This window comes from Meleagris gallopavo, chromosome 1 (genome assembly GCF_000146605.3).
Source record: "Meleagris gallopavo isolate NT-WF06-2002-E0010 breed Aviagen turkey brand Nicholas breeding stock chromosome 1, Turkey_5.1, whole genome shotgun sequence".
In the NCBI taxonomy this organism is placed as follows: Eukaryota; Metazoa; Chordata; class Aves; order Galliformes; family Phasianidae; genus Meleagris; species Meleagris gallopavo.
In genome coordinates, this window is record NC_015011.2 from 61,196,969 (window position 1) to 61,220,649 (window position 23,681).

Below are 23,681 nucleotides of genomic sequence, written 5' to 3' on the forward strand. Positions count from 1 at the left end.
CTGTGTGCTTGCTGCCATCCATGCAGCTGTATCAGTGCTTAATGATTTAGTGTTAGTGGAGCTCAGGCAATTTGAAATGAGTCTCATACCCACAAAACTGATAGTTTTAGAATGCATGTGACAGGTACTTTAATTATGACTAATATCAACAGCTCAGCATTTCTACTTTGTACAAATAAAAAAGATTTGTCAGAGCACAGTTGTGCTTCTGTAAATGTACTGTGAATTTCTGAGATGCATTTTCTGTCATCTTTCAAAGATGTGCTTAACTTGTGTTAGAATACAAGCATTAATGGTCACAAGATAAGAATTCAAGAAGTCCAGCAGTGTAAAACTATATAGAGATGAATATGTGGAATGTGTGAAAGTAATCATCATAGCTGTCTAGCAGCTTTTAGGCATATTCTTCTTCCAGCCAATTCTTACGCTATTCATTTTAACTTCAGTTTATTTATACAAATTCTGTCTTTCAGAGCCAACGCATAATCAGCCAAACCAGATCAAGAGGAAGCAGAATATTTGAGAAGGCTCCCAGCATCTCATGAATGAACTAACGGAACTCGATAATGCTGGTTCTCCAGAGCCAGGTCTACGGCTCAGAAAAGGACACATGTCTGACTCTGCAACGACACAGACAGCCTTTGAAGAGGACAGCTCTGAGCAGAGGCTTCTTTTAGTGGAGCCACTTCTGTCTTCTAATCAGGAAAATGTAAGTTATATGATTATCTGTTAGAGAGGCTGAGATAAATAAGTTTTTATGCAAATGCTTCGTTTGCTGGTTGAAATAAGTTCCAAACCTATGAACTGAGGTTCTGCAACCATGTTATGCCTGTTAAATAATTGTAATAAAACCAGGAAGATACCAGAAATACTCAGCTGAATGTATGAGGGCTTCATAGAATCATAGAATATCCCAACTTGGAAGGAATTTGTAAGGATCACTGAATCCAGCTCCTGTTTCCACACGGAACCACTCAAAAATCAGACCACGTGACTGAGAGCATTGTCCAGATGCTTCTTGAACTCCAATGAGCTCAATGCCATGCCCACTGTCCTAGGGACCCTGTTCCACTGCCTGAAGAGCCTTTTCCTGATATCCAGCCTGGCCCTCCCCTGATACAGATCCGTGCCAGTTCTTTTGGTGTTACTAGAGACCAGAGATCAGCTCCTGCCCCTCCACTCCTCTTCTGAGGAAGCTATAGGCTATGATGAGGCCTCTTTTCTGTCTCCTTTTCTCTGGGCTGAACCAACCAAGAGACCTCAGCTGTTTCTCGTATGTCTTCCCCTAATTAAGACTGGGCATTAGTGACAGGACAAGGAGGAGCAGTTTAAAACTAAAAGAGGGGAAAATTTAGGTTAGATACTAGGAGAAAATTATTTACTCAGAAGGTGGTAAGACCCTGGCCCAGGCTGTCCAGAGAAGCTCTGGGTGCCTCATCCCTGGAGGTGCTTGGAGCCAGATTGGATGGAGCTCTGGGCAGCCTGAGTTGCTGGGTTGCAGCCCTGCCCATAGCAGGGGTGTTGAAGCTAGAAGGTGGTCTTCAAGGTCCCTTCTGACACAAGACACTTTATGATTCTGTGGTAAGTGTAAGTTTAGCAGCTTTGTTTTTGTATTCTCACCTTAAAGAATAGGGCTTGAAATAGTTTGTTCCCTGCTGAGATGTTGCTCAGGTCAAAAGACTTCTGTTCTGCAACTGACAGTTACAAATAAAAGGAGAAGAAACATTTACTCTAGCTTTATATAATCTGAACCTTGGCTAATTGCTGTCATCTTGGATATTAGTACAGAAAAGTGCTTGAAAACATTCTTACTGGAAAAACAGCTGTCTGGGTTAGACCGAAACTCTGCAGTACTCAATATGCTGTCAGCAGTAGTAGACTTTTAAGGAAGAATATAAGGATGAGGAACTGTGTTACTATGCTAGCTTTTAGCAGTTGGTGGTTTGCACATTTCCTGAGATAGTGGCAACAGTTTTGAATTCTTGGCATATGAGTCTTTGCAGAATTTAGCAGCCACAACATCCTGTAGAAAGGCATTGCACAGCTTAATTAAGTGTTGTACAAAGGTAATGTCCAAGCACTGGGCAAAAGTACCTTCTGGTTAGAGAGTTTCAGAACTGTAATTAGTGCTTCTCTCAGGATATACGCAGCTGAATATCAGGACAGTTAAGCAGAAGGAACATTCATCTTAGGCTCACTATTAAATTTATAATGATTTTACCACTGTACTGTATCAGTTTAGTTATGGCAGCTGTACATTTTTTTTTTTAAGACAGTAGCAAAAAGATGCTGATACTACATAACAAAGCCCTTAATGGAGAAGGGATGAGCTATTGCTGTAATTGCATTTACCACAGGTTTTGGTTGTGTGTATGGACCACAATAATGATTTGGATGACGTGGTAGCTTGTATTAGTCTGTCTTAACTTTATTACTGTGAGCACTTACTGCATTTAGCTTAAGATATCCTTGTAATTAAAATCAGTCAGAACAAATACTGATGATCGAGAAGCCATGTCAATGATTATATGGTGCAATAACTTCTGGAAGCTGTTCTCAGAATCACAATAAAAGCAAATAAATGCAGTCATTTTCTTTGTATTATGTGGAAAGTCATAAAATATGTATAAAACTTTATACGTGTGTTAGCCAATGGCTGAATTTGCTTAGGATAGGAAAAAAGTAAGTAGAATTACACTAACAGATATTTGGAACAGATAATTTCTCTGACTCTGTGTTTGGTGTCAAATTCTGTAAGGTTGTATTCATTCTTGTCTTGACTTTCTGATTGAATAATGTGAGTTATTTGAAGATGGAGCAAAGAAAAGTAAAAGGCCAGAACTGATTATGGTAATTCATTCTATATGTTTGCTTAGTGAAATATAAAGCATGTATAGAGTATTTTGATGAGTATATATTCAGTTTTCTTTCAAATTAAAAAAAAAACAAAACAAAACTGATTTACTCTTTACCTTTTTCAGGCATTCTTAGCATGCTTTTGCTCTTATGACAAAAGTATATGCTGCTTGAATTGTGGTTTACTATGAGTATTTAGGTGTTTTTGTTTGTTGCCTGCCTTCTTTCCAATCTCCTAAAATGCTGCCACAGAATGTTGTTGGTTTTGTTTTCTTTTTTGCCACTTAGACCAGTTCCTTCTCGGACTGCAAAACTTTCTTTGCAAAATGTGGCCTCAGATACTCTCATCTTTTTTTCCTTCAGCCCAAAGTTTTATTTCTATTTTGTGATATCACAGTTTTAAAAACAGGAAATCTGAGGTTTTTTTCTTAAAAGATTGAATGCTTGATGTTTCAGATGAAGCATCAGCACTCTGCTGTGAAACACTGCAGTGTTAGCTTGCTGAATTGTCTTTTGTTATGTGGTGTACTGCAGTGTTCTAAACAATCTGAAAAAAGACCATGCTCTATGTCTTCCTATGTTGTGTATAAGCCTCAGTACAGCTGTTATTTGGATACACTGACATGCAAACTAGAATTTAGTTTTTTGCTCTACTGGCTGTGTGATACTCTCTGTAGATGTGGCTTATTAGTAAGTTCAAATGGATGTTTTTCCTTTGGTTTTGTTTAGATAACAGTGCAGTAAGGTTACTGCTCTTCTGCAGATGGCAATAATGCCCAGGCACACAAGCTAAACAAACTTTATAAAAGGATTCAAGTGATGCCCACAGTATGAGTATTTTATTGGCCAAATACTTTCTGCTTCAGTGTAGTTGTAAAAATCTAGTAAATCCTATGCTGGTAAAGAGTGGATGAGAGCTGTATAGGGAGGGTGTACATGCCTAAGAACATCCACTGTATTTTCCTATGCTTTTAAATTGATCTATTATGAGTAATGTTTTACAAGACAGGCGTATTCTAACAGCTACACTATTACCCTAAAATTTACTGGGCGTAAGAGTTGACTTATTGTTCTGTCCTGTTATGAAACTACGTTGTTTCTCTTTTGCCTGCGTGCTAACTGTTGATCTTATTAGCCTAGTTATCTCACTGCAGCTTTGTTATTTATAATAAATCTGCCTCAGGCTCTCCTCTACAAGAATCCCTTTCCTCTGCCTGTTTGCATGGTCACTTCCTACATAGGAGGAGACTGTCTGAGCCCACAAGAGGTACCAGTTATTTGCCTTAGCAATTATTTTAATTGCCTTTCCTTAGATACAAGGTTGGGTTGGGTATTATTCAGAATACTTCACCATGCTTCCCTAAAGTAATAGTAAAACAGCTGTATCCCCCTACCACTGCTATCATCTGCCAGTTACATAGTGATACTTAGAAGAAGGTATGGATCACATAAAACTAATATCCGTTACATGTTGAACCTCTTTGTCTTTGATCCCGTAATTCTTTTCTTTCCTGGAGTGCGTATATGTTGATACGTCTCAACTGCCTGCATAATTCCAGCAGTGATTGCTCCTGAAGAAATCCCTCTTACTGTGGCTTTCTTAAGCCCGTGCAGTCAGATGAGAGTGACTTTTGTAACCTGATGAATGAGCTCTTTATGCAACCCTAAAAATCTGTGCTTGACTTTCTCCTTTCTCAGCTTTAATCCGTCAGTGATAGGAGGTGAACAGAAAAACCATCTTCTCTGCCTTTATTCCAGCCATGAGGCTTTTATATTCCTGGCTGATGCTTCCTTTCATACAGTTGAGCCGTTGCTTGGTTGCACTGGGTGGCGCTGAGATGCGTCTGTGAAGTGGGGACATATTGCTCTGAATGTTTGGTAGCCATTAGTAAGGCTCTGGGAGGAGTTCCACATATCTCTCAAATCATCTAAATGGGCAGAAGAAGCCTGGGCAAATACTCGTCGGGATTGCTTCTCAGGGAGCGCGTGTTTTGACTTCAAGTGGAACTCACTTCCTTCATGGAACTCCTGTGGCAAATTTAATGGTACCTGCATGTAGCTACAAGAGACTTTCCAAGGTATAAGTACCAAAGTGATGTGAAGGAGAGAGACAGAAGGGGATAACACAGTTTCCTAGTATAAAAGTCGTAAAGTAATTGGAACGTGAGGAAATAACTTGAAGCATTTATCTTGAATTCTAGAACTTGCTCAGAGTCTTTGCAGTTCAAGAAGTGGCCATGTGTTATCTACAAAAGTAGACCACAAAAATAGTTTCAGTAGCAACAGCAGTTTGAGTGTAAATTCATGGAATTTTTAATTTGTCTTTATGATGGATGCTGAGTGGGAAAAGTCTCAGGAAGTCTTGCTAGCCAACGCTATGCATTGGGGTTTTAAGAGTAGTCCTTTTTAGAACTGATATTCTTACATTCTGACTGCATGAACTTCTTTTTTTTTCTTTGCAAGTTTCTTGATCTGTTTGATTTCCATTTTCCCATTGGTTCTTGGAGTTATTATTAAGAACTTGGCAACTGCTTCTGCATTTTCTTGTCTTCTGCATTGTACTCCTGGTTTTATTGTTAGAGATTGTCATCTGAGCGTATGGGAGTGGCTTGGCATAATAGAATTCAAGATCCCACCAAAACACGTTTGTTTTAAAGCATGTTATGTTCAAAATCTGTCCTTCTATAGATTTCTTTGACCTCTTGCATCCCTCCATTTTTTTTCAGCTCTTGGGAAAGCATGTTACTTTTTTGGAAGCAGACAACTTGGTGTTTTACTTCAGGTCAGAGATCTTAGCATCTGAATTTCTCCTTCAGTTGCTGTTCTAAGCACTGGAAGTAATGCATATCTTACTCAGATGCCAGTCAGTGAAGCAAGTACGTGAATCTAGTATCGGTCCCTGCAAAACACTCTTGGATATACAGAGTATCTGCAAGTGTTCCAGTTCAAGCAGTCTGAAGACATCTGATGCATCTCTGGTTTCCGGGCTACACTGGTTGGAATTGGCTGATGCATCCTTCACTGACAGTTACTAATGTGTCTGGATGTTAACAGGCTTTAAGGGCATGAATGTCTGCTGGGGAAAAAAAAATACTGTTAACCTAGTCAACCAGTAGTAGACAGTCTTCTGTCAAGAAGGCTGGTAACGTGGGGAACTGCCATGTCTGCGTGGCTGCCTCTTCTCCCAGAAAGCTTCTGTATGAATTATCGAGCTGTCTCCTTTCAGTCTGGAGAGCCTTAGCACTTTGTGAGGGGAAGCACTAGTGCTCTGCTGGGCTTGCTGCCCGTCTGCTAGGTTTGTGGCCGTTGCTTGCTGTGTTGGGTGTTGCAACAAGGCGAGGGAGGGAGCGGTTTTGTTTGTAGCTTACTGGTACATCTCTTTTCCTGGACAAAGGTTATATTCCACAGCTTTTGCCTTAGTTCTCATGGAGATCTTATTTGGCTGACTTGGGCAGTAATGAGGGATGCAGCAACCCGTCAGAGCAATATGGAGAAAATAGTGTTGTACTGATGAGTTAGCCTGCATCTTCTGCCAACTGCTTTAAATTGCTTGACTTTGCTCTTCTGATAAGTTCAGCAATGTGCTTCCAGCAGTTCTTTTTCCTGAGCACTCTTTTTCCATAAGCCCACTGGGATTTTTTTTCTCTCTCTTTTCTGCTGCCTGGGTTGGTAGTGGTAAAGGGGCAGAAAATGGCACGTGAGAACTCTCTGCAGCAGATGAGTTTTTTTGCTGGCTTTTCTGAAAGTGCACTGGTAAGAATGCGTGGGCACTGAGGTCCTTGGTCCATTGTACAGAGCACTGACAGAAAATCAGTAGTTGCTATTACGCCTAGGTTTAATGAGCCCTAGTCATCTGAAGACGTTTAATGAGGGAGCTCGTTCTAATAAGAGCGTGCTTGAAGCCAACATGATTTTTGTCCTAGAACTGTTTGCTAAACAAGTGTTAAATGTTAGCGCTTGTTTTTAATGAGTGCCAGCAAGCGGTCACCCATGACGAGTTGTGTAAAACTGTTTCCAAGTGCTGTATTAAATGAGTGTAGCTTTTATAGGAAGGTGACCTACAAAGGAAAAATACTAAGCTGCAGGAACCCTCAAGTACTTAACATTTTGACCAATAGGCTGCAAGGGTCTTTGGCACAGAGCTCATGAAAGACATTTTTGGTTCTGTGACAGCAAAAACAGCTCTGCACACCCTGCATAGAGGGTTGGTTTGCCTTTTTGGAAACTCTGGTATGTACATGTTTATAACCCTTCCAGATTAAGAGAATGTGAACTCTTAATGACAAAACTGTTTTAAAATAACCCAGTACGTGCAGAAGTTAAGAGAAGGCCAGGAGAAGTGCCCTGCTTTTCCAGTTAATAACTTATAATCCAAAGGACATTCTGAAAAATGTGTAACAGGCTTTTGGGAGAAAGTGAGTGGTACCACCTATCACTGCTTTCTCCTTGCAAAACGCACGCTGGTAAAAGGTCAGTTGACAGAATGGGTACACAGGAATTGCTGAAGAAGGGGATCTGGTTAACTGAAAAGAATGTTACAGGACTGCAGTCAGGAAAAAATAGCATTTTTATATTACAGCCTTCAACATATCTTGGCCATTATACTCCATGCTCTCGAGTTACTGAATCTGGCACGTTGCCCCAAGAAACATTAAATTACTTGAATGTCATGTTAAACACTATTAATCATTCATCTGATGAGATCAAGATAAACAAGAGCAAGAGAGCTCCAAGTTCACGTCTAGACTTTGTGACTTCAGTTTTATATAGTGGATAACGGCGGTATTGTGAATGAGGCGATGTATGTCTTCTAACCTATGTTCTAGGAGGAGAATTGTACACAAGTACGGGTTGTACAGTGTCCTGTGACTTACTGTTAATCAAGACATTTGCTTTTTCTGAGTTATCTTGCCCATGGTACAATGGTGTGCTCATATTGAGGCAGAGTTCTGTCTGGATGCAGGTCAAGAAGAGAACAGAACAGGGGAACATCTGTCATCGGCTGAAGGAAGCAACAAGAACTATAGAACACATTCAGACAGAATCGTATTTAGGAGATTCCTGTGATAGCAGTTTTAAGGCACCAGCAACATGTCAACAACGAACTGAGATCAGAAACTACACACCCTTGACACTTGGGGTTTCATTAGCTCCCGATCTTAATACTACGTAGGTATCTGTATGGCCCTCAAGTAATTGAGCAGTGAGTGTCCAAAAAGAAACCCTGACACTGGGAAGTTGTGCCCCTCTAAGTGTTTAGGTGACGTGTATTGCAGTTATTGGTGTTGCTGGTTAATGTGCACTTCTCTACAACTCTGTGTACTTCTGTGTACTTCTGCATCAAATTCTGTGGATGCAACCAGTGAAAACTACTGTACTTCTGAACGTGCAATTCTGAAAATTGCTGGGAGTCTGGGGAATACAGCAGCCTGAGGAAGCAGGTATTAGTTACATGTGGATTATAGAAAGCTAAACCAAGTCCTTATGTTCCTTTTGTACAGAATGAGGGACTGGAAATAATCTGGTGTCCAGCTGAAATGTATTGAACTGAAATTTGCTCACAAATCTGATGTACAGAAGGTGTTCTGTAGTGGACCGTGGTAAAAATGGGAGCCGATACTCCTGATGTTGCTGTTGCACTAATTTGAGCCCCTTCAATCTCTTGGTTATATGAAGCAACTCGGTTATCTAGCCTAACAAAACTGAGCAACTTCTGCCAGATCACCACTGGATCTGCTGATCAACCTAAGGGTCAGAGAAGTGCCAGAAGCACTTTACTAAAAGACTGAGAGGATGAGAAGAGGATCACTTTTGATAAAATAAGCCTTGAAGGTTGATTTAAGTCTGACTTGCTTCAGTTTGTACCTTCTCATGAGCAGATAGCATTTTTCTAGCAAAATTGTAGTCTATAAGTGAAAAAGAGCTTGCTTGTCACCTAGTGAGGTAGTAGTCACACAAACTGTCAAGCTTGCAGTAAGTCTTTAAACTGATGTTAAGAAACGACATATCTCAATAATCTGTACTTTTGTTACTTGCAGTCTGCAGAACTCATCTTTCTCAAAAGCAGGTAAGGGGTTTCTGGAATATTCTTCTGCTATTGGAGCTTGGCTTCTGGCAGACTTTCCCATAGGGAGTGTGTCAACAAATAGGGCATCTGATTCAAGGTGAGACTGGATATGTCCCTGGGCAACCTGATCTAGCTGTGGTGTCCCTGGTCGTTGCAGGGGAGTTGGACTAGATGGCCTTTAAAAGTCCCTTTGAACTCTAGGGATTCTATGATCTGCTGACAGATACAAAGGGGACAGAATAAAAATTGTTACCCCCTCTATGAGAAGGGTGAGCTGTAGTAGCCAAGAAGTATATTGATTTTGCCAGAACGGGTTTTGCTGTGGTTTTGTCTGTGGCAAGGTCTTTGGCTATGTGATTTTCATTTTTATTTTTGGGTGGTGTTCGGACAACAGATTCTTGTACTTCATGTAAACTCTTCTAAAAGTTCTCTGCTGTTGGTATAAAATGATAAGATTTAATGTTAAGATAAACTTCATGAGGGTAATTAGACTCTCAGAGGTTTCTTGCTCTTATCTGCTTGAATTCTAAGGCTTGGTTTTGGCACTAAGCTTTTTCCATCCTTACCAAAATAGACTCTGAAATTCTTGTTTTGAAGATGGGCTGTCTCTGGATGTGTGTTGACCAGAACTCCAAGCAAAGTGATATAATCAAGTCTGTTTCTTACCTCTCACTTTTGCCTTCGTGTCTGTCACTGCTATCACAAAAGAAGCTGGAAGACTTCCCAAAATGAAGTGCATGTGATGAACCAGTGAAACCTTTTTCTTCTAACAGTTGTCATTTGTCCCTTCAGATTTAGTTTATTCTCTGGTACAACTTAATCAACTCAGGATGCACTTATGCTTCTGTTACATAATTGATGTAACGCTGGGTACTGTTTGCCTGTAGTTTTAGCCCTTTATGAATTTATGAATTATGAATTTCCATAAACATAAACGTCCAGATGCTTAAGTGTAGTGTGGAGTCTTAAGTATTCAGAAGCCACGATTTCTGGTTTGCATGAAAGACTGATTCCAGGCATTGCTACCTCTGTACAGCAGGAGAATGACAGCTGGCGATTGCAACAAGCTGGCTTGTTTCAAGTGATTGAGGGGGGGTTTTATTTCAAAATCAAACATTTCCAAATGCCTTAAAGACTTCAGAGTCTTCAGTTTGTGTTGAAAACTTGAACGCTCTTGCAAGAAAGAAGTTGAATGAGTTAGGCAATGCAGAATAAACAAGAACATCTGAAACGTTAGTCAAATAGAAATCTTCTTAGCCAGTAATCTGGAAAGTACAAAGGCAAAAACAGTCTGGAAGTACGTGGTTCGTGATGTACCGTATTGCACTAAAAACAGTTTCATTTGGGCCTCTTGTTTTTGTTTTTTTTTGTGTGTGTGTGTGTGGTTTTTTTTTTTTTGCAAGGTGTTAAGCAAGAGGGATTGTTTGCCCATTGTTTTCTCCAGTTTTAGAATGTGATTCTGTGGCAGAACTTGGAAATAGTGGAGAACAGGTCCTGAAGCGCATGCTTGTTTATGTTGTATTTTTTATATGTCCAGCCAAAGAAGAGAAAATCTTGGAATCTTAAGATGCAAAGGAGTTTATCACACTGGATGTTTTACCATGTGCCTTCTGAAAAGAAAGGTGTGCTTTTTGTTCAGTCATTATCAAAAGAGTTGAAGGTTAGTACTCTCCTACAGATTTCCAGATGAAAACTGGTGTTGGTGTTGAACTCCAGATATACATTTCTAGCTTCCAAAAAGCAGTTTACTGTTCTTTCTAATAGGACATGGGGTGAAGGAGTTGAGAGAAGACAGATATTCCAGAACAGACCTCGTTTTTCTTCCTTATGGAGAAAAAGGACTAAGGAGCTGAGCTTTAATTCTTTCCTTGAATGCTAATTTTGCAGCTTAATGGCAGGAAGGAGATAGTAAAATCAATTCCATTTTCTGGCAGTAATCTGGACCGTGTTTGTATGTATGTGCATATATATATATATATATGATATGAATTCCTTTTTATCACTAAAAAGCTCACTAATGATTTGTTTGTAGGCACGTTGCCAAATGCAAAGATTTTGGACTAGTTCATAAATAACTGTGCTCTTCGAGCTTTACAGTCTGTTCAAATTAAGCCTTCCCATCATTTTAGAAATGGGAGTATGTGGAGAGAGGGAAATGAACGTTTTTTTGGCTTTGAGTCACTGGACAGACTGCAATGAATACGGGCTTTGATTCAGTAAGGGAAGGGACATTTTTCCTTCAGTCTACTCACTTTTGTAAACTGATGATTACTAACTTGATCACCCCATTCCAGCTGGTCCTTATGTGCTGCTGGGAGAGAGAATTGTAGGGTAGGTTAAAGGTGTAGCAGTACTACTTAAATACCAGCTTTGCTTTTCTGTAAGGCACATTCTTGGAACCTCAAGATTTCTTTGGTTTTGTAGAATCACTGAATGGTTTGGGTTGGAAGGGACCTTTTAAGATCATCTAATTCCAGTCCCCTGCTATAGGCAGGGACACATCCCTCTAGACCAGATTGCTCAAAGCCCCATCCAGCCTGGCTTTGAATGCTTCCAGGGAGGGGGCATCCACAGTCTCACTGGGCAACCTGTGCCAGTGTTTCACCACCCTCACAGTAAAGAATTTCTTCCTGATAACTCGTTGAAGTCTACCCTCTTTCAGTTTAAAGCCATTTCCTCTCGTCTTGTTGCTACCTGCCCCTATAAAAATTTCCTCCCCAGGTTTTCTGCAGGCCCGCTTCAGCTACTGGAAGGCTGCTATAAGGTCTCCTCAGAGCTTTCCCTTCCCTAGTCTGAAGAGCCCTAGATTTTTCTAAGATCGTTTCCAACATTGTGCAGACTCTCATAAGGAGCATCTCTTCTAGACCTTGAGTGAATTATTTATAATATTGAAAATTGAGAAGCCTAGCAGGAGAGATCCATTAGTAGAGAAGGTCAGTAAAACTAACAGTGTGGGAAACATGTCTGTGAATTTTGTTGAGTCAGAATGAAACAATTTTTTTTTATTATAGCACTTTCTAGACCAACAGAACACATACCTATTTTAGAATAATTTTAAACCTATTTACAATTACGTTGCCTGAAGCCTTTTTCATTGGAATGAATGGGATAATTGAGGCTGTGAGAGTATATCTAATGCTGCTCTAAGATTTGCCTGAAGGCAATCAATACTTGTATCAAACATTTGATATAAAATAAGCAGTTGCTGTCCAGACTTGTTCAGAGGTGCTATAGACTGGAATGGTAAACGAAGGTGAGTGGACCGTACAAGTGATATGAGTTATGTGAGATTTTAGTCAGTTGAATTGTTCTATTGTGGATGAATGTGAGGTCATACATAGTGTACGAAGGGTGTATACTGTGTATTGGATAGCAAAGAACTGTATTGTGGATGAATGAAATTGGGGTAAGGATGATATGGGGTCGGGGAGAGGGGGGGACCTTTGAAAAAAGGCAACTTTTAGTGCTTCTAGTGGCAACTGCACACGTTGGGTGAATGAACAAGCACTAATGTGTCATTCCTCCCTTGGGAGGCAATAGTGAAATAAGGTTGGGGAATCAAGGTGAACGTTCTTCAAATCTATAAAAACTCCTTGTATTTATTTAAAAAATGAAATTTTTAAGTAGCTTGTTAAGTTTACTTGTTGATGGGACTAATTAAGAAGGCCTTACTCAAAGGAGAGTTGTAATGTGTGATCTGCACAGCAAGATCTTCATTCTTTACTCAAAATCTAGGACACTGACTTGAATGTTACTGGTACTAATTCATGAATAAATTACAGAAAGTTATATGCTAGATTCCCAGTCACTTTAGACTGAATTAGTGATAACTAAACATTGATCTCAGTATGGGAAAAGGAAGGAGAATGTGTTGTAGCTTGTGCTATTGAGGAGGCCAGTAATCATCCTGGCTTTCTTGTGGGGCTTTTCTTGACTTGATCATGAGATGAGGCAACTTCCTACATCAAGCTTGAGCCATACAGAAGGTTCGTTCTCCCTTCTTTAGCTTTCTCAGGCTTGTTTATCTTGGAATCTGGAGTATTGAATGGAGTCTCTGGGCTGTGAGCATTTTAGTGAGTAAACAAACATGTAAAGCTCTTATTGTTTCTCCATCTGCCCCTTTTTCTTCCCCTAAAATGGAAAACTAGTGCACTGTGACATGGAGATGGTGTGACAAGTGAGCGCAGGGTAGAAAACTACCAAACCTACTGACTTTTCCCTATGCATTTATTAGTGACAAGTATCAACTGAATACCCAGGCTCAGTAGTTTTTGTTTTCCCAATTCTTTTGGCTTCTACTGGGGATGTGGATGATGGATACTTCTCTCTTAAATTTGCTTAAGACTTTAGTGGCAGTTACTGCTTTTATTTGATTAATGTGCTTTTGTCCAACTAAAAGAAGTTGCATACTAATTTTTGGAATGCCTTGAACTTTCAACTATGAGTAAACGACCTTTAAACAGAATAGATATTCAGATTCAAACTAAAAATTGAACCTTATAACAAGGTAAATGGATTTCTTTCCCTGTATTGCTTTTATTATTTTAAAATGCCAGATATGTTATAGTGGCATTAAGGCATATGTGGTGGCACTGAATCATAAAATAGGTAGTAATTCTTCCCTAGAGGAGAGTAGGCTGAGTAGGCTACAAGCTTGAGACTCTCTTTCTGGACTTTAATGAAGCATAACTTAAAGAGGAGCACTGCTTTCTTCCAAACCTGGTGAAAGCATGTGCCAAATGAATAAGGCATGTGAGTTGTTCTCAGATATCTGAGAATGTAATAATTTTTTTGGCTGGTTGTTTTGAATTCCTTCCTCAGTACAGTACAAGGATAGAAAACTGCTTATTTGCCAACACCTCAGATAATCACAGTTTTGTATGGAGAACAACAACTCCTTTCTCTGTTCATCTTCTTACAAAGCTTTTTTTTCTCTCCAACCCAGAGTTCCGAGGGTAATAACCACAATGATGAGTCACCTCAAGAAGATGAAGGGTTTATGGGTATGTCACCTCTTCTACAAGCCCATCATGCCATGGAGAGAATGGAAGAATTTGTGTGTAAGGTAAGAGCACGTGGAAACTGCCAAAGTGATTTCCTTCTTCAGGAAGTTCCAATGGACAACAGAGTATCTCTGTAGGAAGAGGAGGAGCAGGTACATACCATCCCCTGAATGGTGTCTCTTGTTATAAGCAGGAATGTTACAGCTTCTTGGGATCTCAGTCTGTCGTAAATAAAATTGTAAAATATGGAACAGTAGGGATTATAAAAGACTCAAAAGATGATCAAGCAACTGAGAAGCCTTTTTTGGGAAACACTTGTGTGTACAAAGCAGAATCAAAGCCTTCTGCTTCTGGTGTTTCTCCTCTTAAGGTACTTTCATTTACAAGGTCATTTTTATTTTTTTTCAGGCTTTTTCAGACTCACCGATATTTTGCTTTCCTGACACCCTTTGCATACATTGTAGAACAAGCTTTGTCCCTGACTCAAATAGGAAACAAGAATGTATTAAAAGTTAATCTAACTAAATTCACTGTAGATTTTTGTAATTGCTGACCTTGGCTCGATTTCTATTATTAAGCCACAGGGTGTGGGCAGTATCAGTCTTGGACCCCTTTTCTTGGGTGAGACGTGTGCTATCCCTCTGTGTGTTTGTTCCTGCTGTTTTATGAACTATTCCTTGTTATTTTTACAGAGGAACCTGAGTTGCCTGTGGTTTTTTTTTTTCTTTTTTGCAACGCATCTTTTCTACTTTTTAGATGGTTTGAAAGGTGAATTCTGTAAAATCTTGTTCCTACCTTGACTGAAACCTTTGGTTCATTAACTAAAGTTAATTGGTCTTGCTAAATATATTTAAGCTTCTGGTCTTTAACTGGGATGGTTATTCTGATTATTATAATTTTCCTTTTGTGGAGGAGCAAGGAGAATTAATTTTAAAAACTTCTGATGTTGAAACTGAAATAAGAATGTAGCTTTTTAAACTTAGTGTTGCAGGATTCTCCAGTTTCGCTCGTGTATTACTAAGCAGACTTCAAATGCAACGAACGCTGCAGAAACAACCCCGGTACATAAAGCACTTCCTTGATACCCCTCTGCTTCAGAAGCAGCACTTCTCAAGCTAAACTGAAGACGACCTGTATCTTACAACACTGGAGAATGCTAAGAACAGCTATATGTATTTTTTTTTTTCATTGGGAACCAGCTACACGAGTAGCTTCTTTAAAGAAGAAATCCAATGGCATTGACAGTCATGAATCTGTTGGCCTAACAAATCTGTCACTTTGTTCTGGGAGTGTGGGAAATCTTGTTCCAGTCTGGATAGGGGGGCTGAACACTTCTTACTGGACTCTTGCCACTTCATGTTTTCTTGCCTATTGTAGTGCTGATGAGCAGCCTTTTTACTAGACTGCCCCCAAATGCTAGCAGATGTTATAGTCAGGTTGTCTTGTGGTTGGTAGAAAGGATTTTTATTGGTATTTATTGGTTGGAGAGAACAAGTTGCCTTCAGTTAAGTAGGAAAGATTTGTGGAAATATGCTGCATAAACAAACATGGAAATGAATTAAATGCTCTCCCTTAATTAGCAGTAAAACAAACAAAAAGTACAGTATCTTTCTTGTGTAATGAAATATTGAAGCACTCATTTTTCTGGAGAGGCAGCTAAACTTCATAATGGTAATGTTTTGAATAGGGAAGAGTGACTCAAGCATTATATTTCAAGAGTGTGTCTTTTTCCCCAGAGACATCCCATCAAACCCTTTTCTATTTATTACACCCGTACATTAACACTTCCACTAATAAGGGTTTTCGGACATTTGCCATACCTTATTGAAGTTAAGTTTCCTGTACTTAATCAAAACCTTCTAAACTCTAGGTATGGGAGGGCCGATGGAGAGTCATTCCCCATGATGTTCTGCCTGACTGGCTAAAGGACAACGACTACCTGTTGCATGGGCACAGACCACCCATGCCTTCCTTCCGGGCTTGTTTCAAGAGTATCTTCAGAATACACACAGAGACTGGTAACATCTGGACACATCTTCTAGGTATGTTCAGTTTGCTCTAATGCTGGTTAGTTTTGTTGCTTTCTTTGAGATCATGATAGAAGTTGGTGTGATCAGCGTAATCATTCCAATAGTGACCTGTTAAATTAGCTTGGTGTCCTTCTCCTTATTTTCTCCCACTGAGGTTGGATTGGGATGTCCTTAATTATGGCACTCAACATGAATTAATAATTTCCTGATCATTAATAAACTACCACTAAATATTCATTATTCTCAAGAGTGTAAATATTAAGATTTTTTTTTACCTTGGGAACATGAAGTTGCAGCTTGTATGAGTGGTTTTCAGCTGGCAAGCTCTTTGAACAATACTCTCTCCTATACAAGATTTTATAATTTTATACGAATTTATTGTTGTCAGATTCTTGCAAAATGAGTAAAAATACAGAGTATACAGAGTCTGTGCAAGTCTGAAATGCTTCGGGCTGAAACAAAAACCTGGTTGAAAAGTGCAACTGAAGTATGGAAGACGTTTATTCTGCACGTGTGCTACCAGTTACCATGCAATTCCTCTGCTTATTACATCTGCACGTTAAAGCCATGCTCTTTGAAAGAAAAACTTTGCACAAAATTGACACCTTTCTGCCTTATGGTTTGTCAGGATGTGTGTTCTTCCTGTGTCTGGGAATCTTCTACATGTTCCGGCCAAACATGTCCTTTGTAGCACCTGTGCAGGAGAAAGTGGTTGTTGGATTGTTCTTCTTGGGAGCTATACTCTGCCTCTCCTTCTCATGGCTCTTCCACACAGTTTATTGCCACTCAGAAGGTGTTTCCCGGCTCTTCTCCAAGTAAGTGCCTAGAGGGCAGGGTAAGCCAAATAGGAAACAGTTGGGAAAACAGGACTGGAATTCATGCCTGGCGCCCCAGTGTAGGAGTGGTTCACTGCATGAGTGCTGTGTATATTTTGGAACAGAACTGAGCAGAGATTGATTCACTGCAGCTTCTTCTAATCGTTGTTTGTTTCGGCATGGGCTTTTGTCTTGTTTTAGACTTAGAACTGTTTCCTTTTATGTTGTTCAGCAGGTGTGTGAATGCATCTGCTGCTGCAAGTAAGATACCTAGAGCTTAGTGGTAGAATAGAACTTCTTTTTTTTTTTTTTAAATGCTACTGTCACTATTTGTCATTTCATTATTCTGGTAACTGAATCTTAACTCTTATGTAAGACAGCTCTGTGTATCAAGTTTGGTTTTGCCATGCATTCTTTTGTCGGCTAACTGCTAAGCATCTCATGTTTCTTAAGATTACTCAAGCTGGGATTATGTAATCTGCAAGACCACCTTTAGGGTAACTCAGCAATTAAAATCCCCTACCAAAAAATTAACTCCATCTTCTCTGCTAGGAGCATTTAGTCAGGGTGTGGTGAAAAGCAGTGGCTGTGGGAATTCCTTTCTTCATTGGTGTCTAGAAAAACAGCTTGGCTGGAAAAATTACGACGCTGTTCCCCAGTGGTCACTTAGCTGATGCCTAACTCATACTTGTCAGTTTCTAAAGAGTTTGTGTTGGCTGTGCTCTCTCAACACACTGTGTGCCCTTCTTTGTGTTCATAGCACTTTGTGCTGCTTTTTTCCTTATCCAAAGCTTAAATTTGAGTTTCCTTGAAAAGACCTTGATCTAAAGGCTGCTCAGTATGTTGCTGATTACTGTCCAGAACTGACCTTGTGTGCTATGAAGATGATACATTACTGTAGGAATGTACTGGTGGAGGAGCTGTAGTCAGAAAGAAAGTTGAAGTAGTGAGGGAAAACTTCAGTGAAAGGTAGTCTGTTGGTCTGCTTGAGAAAAGTATTAATGTTTGCGTTTCCCATCAACCTGATTTTTGTTTCCTTCTAGGCTGGATTATTCTGGCATTGCACTTCTCATAATGGGCAGCTTTGTACCGTGGCTGTACTATTCATTCTACTGCAACCCTCAGCCTTGCTTCATCTACTTGATTGTGATTTGTGTCCTGGGCATCGCAGCCATAATTGTCTCACAGTGGGACATGTTTGCAACCCCTCAATACCGGGGTGTGAGGGCAGGTAAGACCTGAAATCAATTATTTTGCTTCTCGTCTGCCTTCCTTCCTTCCTACCTGGCACCTGAAGGAGCAGTCTTGAGGAGGCGTAGAGAGAGCTTAATTTCAGAGAAAGCTAATAGCCTTGGACTGTGAACTTGATGGATTTTCTTACAGCATTGCTTATAGCCAGCTGGAAGCACAAATGAGGGCTGGTGTCCTGGAAGTGCATTCCTGAAATGGACAGTAACACATGCAATAAGAATGGCAGTACAAAGTCTCTCTAGCTGTATTTAGTGACTTTGCTGAAAATGGCTGGCTGCTTGGTGTGTGTCTGTGTATTCAGCTTTTTGTTTTGTCTCTGTAACACCAGGCTAGCAAATCATTGAATGATTGAATTAATCTGAATGATTTGCCTAGTTAAAATACTTCTTTAAGGCAAAGAGCCTAGTTGTTCTTTTCACATGATTGAAGGAATAAAAATGAGCTTGGTTTTGTGTTCTGAGGTAGGAAGTAATAGAGACCTGCAGTGGGCAGCTATAGAGTATGAACACAGCTGGGGTGAATGTTAGTCCTTCTGTTACTTAACCTGAGCGTTCCATCTACAGTAAATCCAGATTTCCTGGACAAGCTATTGAGGTACCTTCAGAGAGTTCAGCCTTCCAAACTTAAAATCTATGGATAGGATGTGATTATTTTCCTCTATCCTCCCCACATGTTTTTTTTTTTCCCCCCAAGATTTCAGTACTTCTGAAATCTGAGTAAACCACCACATTCTCACGTGTGGCAGATGAGCCTCAGATGTTACATTTGTTTCCTAGGATTACTTGCACTGAACATGATAAATGTCTTTGTTGTTTCTCCTTCTTGCCCTGCTCTTGAGAGACTGTGATACAGTGTGACATAATTCACGTAGTCTCAGTGCCCTCTACAGTCCCAGATGTGTAACTGGTGTAATGTCTGCCAACTTTAGCATACAGAATTATTAAATGAAAAATTCCACTATCTGCTGGAACATACAGTTAAGTAGCTTCTGTTACTTGAAGGAAATTTGTGTCTTATTTAACATCCCCCTCCCCCCCCCATTAAAGTTACCCTGGGGACCTCCAGCTTCAAGAGTTGTCACCTTTCTGCTGCTCTGGCAAATACTGAGTTTTTCTTCCGTTGTTTTTGTATTTTTTTTGTTGTTGTTGTCTCCCTTTTCTGCCAGTGTGTTCAAACCTGACTCTCCCACATTTTCTTTATCTCCCAGGAGTATTTCTAGGTCTGGGTCTTAGTGGGGTTATTCCCACCCTGCACTTTGTCATCTCTGAGGGGCTCCTGAAAGCAGCCACAATGGGGCAGATAGGCTGGCTGGCACTCATGGCATGCCTGTACATCACTGGTGCTGCACTATATGCTGCCCGCATCCCAGAGAGATTCTTCCCTGGCAAGTGTGACATCTGGGTGAGTCTACAGAATGACTGGATGAAGAGACCAACATGAAAGCTGGTTTCCCTTAAGGCTGGAGGATGTTGTGTCAGTGGTTTTTACTGCAAATACTAAACTTCTGAATCAGACCTGTACCTCTTAAGGGGCCAAACAGCTATGGGCACTCTGAGCCCAGCTTGCCTTGTGCCTTTCTTGCTGAGTTATCACAGGTTAGCTGGTTTGCCATATCTGCTGGTGTGCTAATTCACCCCATCATGTGTACTAAGTAGCTTTAATAGGTAGGTTAGAAACTTTGCAACCCTTTCCTTTCTTTCATATCTTCACCATGTCTGCCTCCTTATCTTGTGAGGCCAGTGGAAACACTGGATAGAATTGATGCATTTATGAGGGATCCCTACAACAGAAGAAGGGAAGGTGGTGGTGGGCAAGTTGGTCGGGTGGAAACTTGGGGTGAGGATCAGAAAGACTTGTGGAGTAGAGATCTGTGGGGAAGATGCAGAGGAAAAAACTGGTGCAAGAGTAGAGATTAGAGGGAGATAGACCTCTGGAGAGAGATGCAATGTCGCTGTACTTCCATTAGAGTGGTTTAATGCCCCTAAAGAGGATTAGAAGGGGTCAGGCCTGGGTTGTCCGAGTGGCTTTTGCACAACACCAGTTTGTTAGGTGTAAACATCAGGGGCATAGTTTGGCCACTTCAACAATACTAAGCTTTGTTATGATAACGTGAGAGGCTCCAGAAGCACTGGTGTACCACCAGCTCCTTTCCAAGCTTCCCATGGAGCCCACAAATACGCATTTGTAGACTTTTTCATGAGCATCACCCATATTGGTATGGCTTCTCAAAACAAGGCCATGCTTTGTCATGTACCTGCCTCCTGGTTTTCATTCTGTTGTACTGTAATCAATAGCATCCTGAGTGTTCATTGAGAACATCTGGTTGTTTCAGCGTTTTAACATAGCATTTTTTTCTGCTCTGTTTCTTTGTGACGGAGAAATAGCTACGTTCTGAAAATCTACTCAGTAAAGCTTATACCTGTAATCAGAGCAGAGATCTGTAGCCACTAGCTGCATGAGATAGTTGTGTTCTATCGATAAACAACCAGTGTGTGTGGTTGAGGACCTAATTCTAAGTATGCTTTTTTTTTTTTTAAGCCTTTTGGCCTGAACTTTGAACTTCTCCCTGCCCCCTAACAGAGATAATGCTTATTTTTGTCGTGTGCATGTAGATCGATCAGCTGGTTAAGATGACTGTGGAGGACAGGGTGTGGGGAATTTGCCCTTTGCTAATGGTAGCAGAGGGGTGAGCTTAATGTACAACTGAACTTTGCACCTTGCAGTTTGAGGTACTGCTCCATCTTACTGTGTTCTTCAGCTGAATGTATGGCTTTTTTGGAGACGGGGTGGCCCTGGAAGTACCCAGCTGAATGCAAGTGTTTTGTCTTCACAGTTCCACTCCCATCAGCTGTTCCACGTCTTTGTAGTGGCTGGCGCTTTTGTGCATTTCCATGGGGTTTCCAACCTCCAGGAGTTCCGCTTCACAGTAGGAGGAGGCTGCACAGAAGAAGAGGGGATGCAGTAAGACCAGGCTTCAGTCTGAGATCATAAGCAAAACAGTGCCACAGGGGTGGTGGCTGAAGCCTTCAGGCTAGTGAAATGAATACCTAAGAAGAATCCAAGTTTCAGCTGATGGAGCATGGAGCTTCACGGGGATTCTGACTAACCGAGATAAATTCTATACCTCAAGCAATGGAATGAATCAATTTGAAGACCAGGAAATTCTGAAACCCTAATTTATTCTTGGGATCTACAGATTGAGCTACAGAGGACCCTTTCCAAATCGGCTTCTGTTCAATGCCATATTTATTTGTAGAAGTGGGGAGGGCTAGCTTAGCAGTTTCCTTTTTTTAAGAAAAAATAAAAAAAAAATCAAGGTTAAATTTATATCCTCTTGGAGGGTTGGGAGTTGATTTTAGATGCTCTTTTGGGAGAAAAACAAATTGTAAATAAGATTTCTAACTTTCTGTTTAAATAAAATTTATATAAATGTTTTAAACAACGGGTGGGAGGGGGGGAAAGGGTTTTGTAAAGAATGCAACATGCAAGTACCACACACTGTTTCAATTTTGCACAAAAATAAATGATTGCAGAAGGACCAGGTAAAATTCCCAGGAGTGAATCATGTTGGCTGTGCAGGTTTTCCTGATGGCCAGCATGCCCTGGGCAATGCAGGGTCCTGGCCAGCGCTTGGGGCGGGTTCAGTACATGTACACAAAGAGCTGGGAAGGCTGCAGTCATCGAGCTGACATCCAGGTTACAGTGTTAGCAAGTTCCACTCGCGTAGCTCGAAAGATAAGTCTGCACCGTGCCCAAGTGCATGGGACAACTGCCTTCCAAGCTTGCCTGGCCTGCGTGGCTTTGGATCTCACAGTGAGCTGTTTGCGTTCTCAGCATCTGAATTGGAGCCAGGTGGGATTACTGCACGTGAACTGGCGAAAGGTCTGACCCCATCAGTGCCTGCTTATACCCAAGGGCCCCCGTTGAGTTGCCAGTTGAGGGCCTGCGCTGTTTTGTCTGAGCATGAGTGCATGGTGGTCGTGCACTTGTCAAAAGGTAGTTGAGCATGTGAGGGGAAACAGAGATGGGGTGAAGATAGACTGGAAAGAGGAAGTTGTGTGCTCCAGGGCTTGGAGGTAACGGTTACTGCAGACCTCCAGCATGTTCCCTTCTCATGTGTCAGGCTCCATACGCCAAGGGGGGTTGCAGGTTTTTCTTTTTAGGAGAAAAAAAATCCACTCTTGACCCAATGCAGCTCCATTTTTTATTATTTTTTTTTTTTCCTTAGGTCTGCTTCCCATCTGTGCTTTAGCAATGGGACTGCTGGTATTTCTTAAACCTAAAACTAAGAGTTCAGCTGAATTGCTATGGAGCAGAGACAGCTCCTATATAAAGGGAGGTATATACACTTCTCTTGCTTAATGGATGTAGCTTGATCTCTGGAGCCCAGGCAGAAGCCAGACTGGAGGAGAATCTTTGGAGTTGCAAGATGAAACCTGAACGTTTTGTTTGTTATGGCACAAGCACTGCTTGGAGTGTTGAGTTGGAAATTCAGAGCAATTACCTCCAACAGATGAGTTCAACGGCTCATAAAATGCTGTAGTTCACAAAGAAGGAAGGTAGAAGGTTGGTTTTGTGGTTTTCTTTTTGTTTTGTTTTGTTTTGTTTTTTTTTGGCTTCTGCAAGTTTTAATTTTCATCCTTCAAGGGAAAAAAAATGTGGATTGTAAAGATGTTCCAGCATGCTGGGTGTCACCAAGTGTGTTTTGGGAAATTGCTTTGTCTGCTGGAGTCAGATGGAAGCAGAGAGCCTTCCTAAATTTGGCTGGGTAGTGAGGCTTCGCCACTGGGCTGGAGTCTTTGTAAAGCCCCCGAGAGCAGGGCCAGCTGCAGGAGGAGGTGCTGCAGCCCTCTGTGAGCCTGGCGGAACATGTCCTCAGTAGGGTCGCTACGCTGGATGCCAGTGGGCCCAAAGGAAGCTTATCATGGGGCTGTGTGGTACTGAAATGAAACAAAGCAGTATTAAGTGGGTGTAAGGGCTCGCAGCACCGGCACCCCGACAAAGAGGTGCCCAGCAGGAAGTAGGCTGGTGGCTGAGAAAAGAATAGAACATATCAGCATCAGACTTATCTGAAGGGTGCTTTGGGATGCCTCTGTACCAGTACCAGCAGGAGTGGCAGTCTCCATCCTGCATCATCCCACGTTCGCTCCTTGAAGGGTGATTGTAACCTGGTCCTACACAGCACAGAACTACTACAGAAACACAGTACTCACCTGCTATTCTTACCCGGTCAGTCTCTCCCTTCAAGAAGTTTGTGTGTTCCAATAAAAGCAACCTAGCTGTGCACTTTTCTGTAGCTCTTGCTGAGAACTCTTCCCAGGTTGGCACCTGAATGCCTTACTCTCAGCAGTCAGAGGCTTGCTTGCTCTGTGTGCAGGTTATTGCCATAGAATAGTTAGGACCTACAGCTTCTTTCCTTCCCCATTAAATAGTGGCCTTGTTCAGTATATTTCTTTTTACAAATTGCTTACTGTTGAAAGCAATGAAGCACATTCTAGGGTTTTGATGGTTGGGGACTCTGGTGATGGTTCCATATGAGATGGGATCTTACTACTTGCTGTATTCTTAACTTCTGCTAATAAAAGAACCAAATGGAATGTTGTCTGGCTGCCTTGGGTCATTCTGGACTGGGTGTGACACTTCAGAATCATGCTGGCTT

The 23,681-nt window shown here is 41.0% G+C and overlaps 2 protein-coding genes across 3 annotated transcripts in view; both read left to right on the forward strand.

Moving 5' to 3' along the window:
• The window catches only part of LOC100542571 (zinc finger protein OZF-like), a 1,148,434-nt gene that overhangs the window by 74,010 nt on the left and 1,050,743 nt on the right, over positions 1-23,681 (forward strand). The gene's annotated exons all lie outside the window — the stretch shown is intronic.
• Positions 452-23,619, forward strand: ADIPOR2 (adiponectin receptor 2). The gene is made up of 7 exons (XM_003202441.3): positions 452-709; positions 13,869-13,988; positions 15,797-15,968; positions 16,585-16,771; positions 17,815-18,002; positions 19,230-19,423; positions 20,856-23,619. Exons 1-7 carry the CDS (start codon positions 542-544, stop codon positions 20,985-20,987), a joined length of 1,161 nt encoding a protein of 386 aa, XP_003202489.1. The 5' UTR covers positions 452-541; the 3' UTR covers positions 20,988-23,619.